The 3,910-nt window shown below is 47.3% G+C and overlaps 1 protein-coding gene across 1 annotated transcript; it reads left to right on the top strand.

The window, feature by feature from the left end:
* Positions 1 to 214: 214 nt before the first annotated feature.
* LOC136509922 (nuclear transcription factor Y subunit B-4-like) lies at positions 215 to 2,872 on the top strand. The gene is made up of 3 exons (XM_066504514.1): positions 215 to 530; positions 606 to 735; positions 2,664 to 2,872. The coding sequence occupies exons 1-3, from the start codon at positions 319 to 321 to the stop codon at positions 2,763 to 2,765; spliced, it is 444 nt and encodes a 147-aa protein (XP_066360611.1). The 5' UTR covers positions 215 to 318; the 3' UTR covers positions 2,766 to 2,872.
* Positions 2,873 to 3,910: the final 1,038 nt, after the last annotated feature.

Genomic DNA, 3,910 nt, shown 5'->3' on the forward strand with positions numbered 1-3,910 from the left:
AACGGAAGCGAGAAGAAGAAGAAAAAAAAGAATGTAAACATCAGCAGCCGCACCACGATCCTCGATCGATCGCCACACCATCAGGCGGCCGGTGGCGGCCTCCGAGCAACCAACGGCGCTGATCCCCTCCGCCATCTCCGTCGTCCATCCGGCCATCTTCCCCCATCGATCACCGTGTCCATCTCCAGCCAAGAGGTAAACCACTGCCGCACCTCCGAAACACCGAGCCTCTCTCTCTCTCTCTCTCTCTCTCTCTCTCTCTCTCTCTCGTGTCGACGTGTCGTCGTCTGGGTTCCGATCTCGTCTCACGGCGCCACCATGGCGGCGGCCAGGGTCTCGGTATGTCGGAAGCGGAGGCCGACGACGGAGCGGCAGCGGCGGGCGGAAGGAGCTGGACCCCCCTTCCTGCCGATCAACAACATCAGGAGCGTCATGCGCAGCGCCGTGCCGGAAAACCGCAAGATCGCCAAGGACGCCAAGGAGTCCGTCCAGGAGTGCGTCTCCGAGTTCATCAGCTTCGTCACCAGCGAGTCAGTGCCCGGTGCCCCCGCCCGTGATCCGATCCGTGCCTCTGATCGAGTCGTCCGTGATTTTGATCTCTGCAGAGCGAGTCACAAATGCAAGGAGGAGGGGCGAAAGAGCATCAACGGCGACGACATCATCTGGTCCTTGGGCACGCTTGGTTTCGTGGAATACGTGGAGCCCCTCATGCTCTACCTCATGAAGTATCGGGAGGTATCGTTCAAACCTCCTCCTCTTTCCTCCAGCTCCTGTAATCCTGTTTACTCGGTATTCATTATATTATGTGTTCAACTGCGAAGGCACAATATTTGCGTGTTTAGGATGCCTGACTTAGACCTAGAGGCTCTACATGTTCATTTGAATTGTGGAGTCATCGACACATTGGGCCTGTTTGGTTTTGTTGCCCTTGCCCAGGCAACTTTGACTGGCCAGGCTGCAATCCAGGCCCTCGATTTCGAGTGCCTGGTTATAGTTACTTGAGTCTCTCATAGGCGAGCATGGGTGTGGTAACCATGGTTTCCTTTTTAGGTCGAAATCTCCTGATATTTCCGATGTATCCTTTTTATCCGTAGGTGCCAATAAGAAAATATCTATATTTTTTCGTACAAATTTTGTTTAAATTTATTTAAATTTACTTAAATTCAAATTAAATTTTATTTGAATTTAGTCCGATATTTACGATATATCATGTTTATCCTCTTTATCTGTGACCCCCGATAAATTTTAATTTTCGAAAATGAAAACCTTGGTGGTAACTAGGTATACTGATGCTGATGTGTCTTGGAAATTGATTGTGTCTTGTTGTATTCATGCAAAGGGGGTGTTGATGTGAGAGTGTACTCTTCAAGGGATCGACTTTAGTGTGTTATTTGCAGCATCACATGGGTTGGTTTAAACTGCATTATGTCTCTGAATGGTTTGGAAAAATTGTCAACAGTAAACTTCCCTGAAAATTTCTAGGTCTATATATAGTCTACACACTGTCATTATTGACTTTGTGGTGAAAAATGTGAGCTCACTCAACTACAAGAGTGCCTGCTTTCCAACACAAAGCATCTGGATGCATGCTGGTTGAGAAATTGTGGGTTAGCAATTAGATTGTTGGATAAATGAATATCTTACCATGGCTAAGCTAAATAAGTCTTCTTACTGTCAATGTCGCCTGTACTTGCGTCACTAGTAGAGAAACGACTTTTGATCCACTTCGAAATTTGGCTTTAGTCCCGGTATTTTTCGCGTCCGGGACTAGAGAAACATTTAGTCCCGGTTGGTAGCTCTAACCGGGACTAAAGGTCCCTGCCCAACGGCTGCTGCGGCAGGCTTTTGCTGCAGGGGACCTTTAGTCCCGGTTGAAGCTACCAACCGGGACTAAATGTTAACTTTTACTCCCGGTTGGTCCCTCCAACCGGGAGTAAAAGTCTACTCCCGGCTGAAGGCTCCGTCCGGGACTAGAAAGGGACCTTTAGTCCCGGTTGTTGTATCCCGGGACCGGTTGTTGTATCCAACCGGGACTAAAGGTCCCTCCTATATACCCCTTCTTCCTCCCCGCTTCCGATCCAACCAAGCAGCGCAGTTTCCGGATCCCAGGCCGACCCGCGGGTGCTCAAGTCCTTCGCTTCGACCTCTCCAATGGGGTCGACCTCGGGGCCGCCGCTGCTGCCGAGGTGGGGCGGGCGAGGGGGCTCAGGAGGCTCTCGCTGGCAAGGTGGAAGCCGCTCACTGACATGGGGCTCGGATGTGTCGCCGTCGTGTGCACCGAGCTGAGAGAGCTCTCGCTCAAGTGGTGCCTTGGGGTCTCGGATCTGGGGATCCAGCTCCTCGCGCTCAAGTGCAGGAAGCTGACCAGCCTAGATCTCTCCTACACCATGGTGAGCGCTTAGGTTTTTTTGGTGCTCTGCTTGTTTCTTGGATGATTCTCTCTTTTGTTTCCTTCTAGTACGTTTGTTGATTTGATAAGACATCCAGGTTCCTCTTTAATTCACCCGAGCAAAATGGGCTTCGGTTTCCCTAAAAAAAATGGGCTTCAGTTACTCCCTTTGCTAGTTACTAGTACATATTTGCATCTAATTTATTATTCAGTTAGTGCTTAGGGCATATTGTGCTGGAGTAATAATAAAATGGAAACGTATCTTGTGTTGCAGATCACAAAGGATAGTTTTCCTGCAATCATGAAGCTACCCAATCTTCAAGAGTTGACACTGCGCCCATTTTGTGCTTACAGTATGAGTTGCTTGATGAGATGATGGATTTTGGGTACTCACAATACTCGGACTCTCGGAGGCGAAGATCTTGAGTGAGTTCATCAAGACAGATGCATATAGGATGGAGGTCATGTAGCAAAAAAAACCAAAACGAATCATCAATTGAAAATACCAACCAGAAAAAAAAAAATCTTTAGTCCCGGTTGGTAATACCAACCGGGACTAAAGGGCCGGCCCACGTGGCCAGGCCGGGAGGCCTCTTTAGCCCCGATTGGTATTACCAACCGGGACTAAAGGTAGCCTCGGGCGAGAAACCGAGACTAAAGGAGGGGCCCTTTAGTCCCGAATTCGTGCTCCCGGTTCCAAAACCGGGACTGAAGGGGGTTGAGAACCGGGAGTACAGTCCGTTTCTCTCCTAGTGCGTGATTTCCACCTGTAATCTTGCATTGTCCTCCAGACTTATCATTAGCTATAGCATCAAGTTGTTTCCTTACAGAATCATTTTCTCCTATATATGCTGATGGGTTGTTTTTTATTTTCGCCATGGACCACGAACATTGAATGTTTATTATCCTTGATGGCATTGAAGACAGAGGTAATCTTTGCATATCTTTGTGACTGGTGGTAATTCATTGTCTTTTTGTATGACGATTGACTGAATTCTGTACTACTTTTTCGAACATCTTGTAGGGTGGCACAAAGGGTTCGAAATCTTCTGATGATCAGAATGGGAAGAAACATAATTTACTCAATGGTGATCCTGCATCATCAGTAATATTTGCTTTCAGCTTGCAAAACTGCCATCAAATTGCCCTCGTCCAAACCTGTTATTTCGCATCTTTTGCTTCAACTAATACCTACACCATTTTCTTGATGTAAACTCTATTTCAACTAGGACAATGCTTCTTGTCCTCATAGCGTAACAGGGTTCTCTACATGGCTCGCGTGTCAAAGCATGCTTACACTGTTTCAGCACTTGTCATGGCATATATATAAGTTGCATGAAGAAGCTTTCTTGGCTGACATTAGGATTCTTTGTGTATCATACCTAATCAGCACATTCTATTTGATCGTTCTTCCCTTAATGTTGTATGGCATCTGGTACACGGTGCACCACACTGGAAAATGTTAATCTTTAGAAACCTAAACGTAGTTCTGACATCCGATCACTAGCAAACTGTACTAAC

The sequence above is a fragment of the Miscanthus floridulus genome, chromosome 16, assembly GCF_019320115.1.
Source record: "Miscanthus floridulus cultivar M001 chromosome 16, ASM1932011v1, whole genome shotgun sequence".
NCBI classification, from domain to species: domain Eukaryota; kingdom Viridiplantae; phylum Streptophyta; class Magnoliopsida; order Poales; family Poaceae; genus Miscanthus; species Miscanthus floridulus.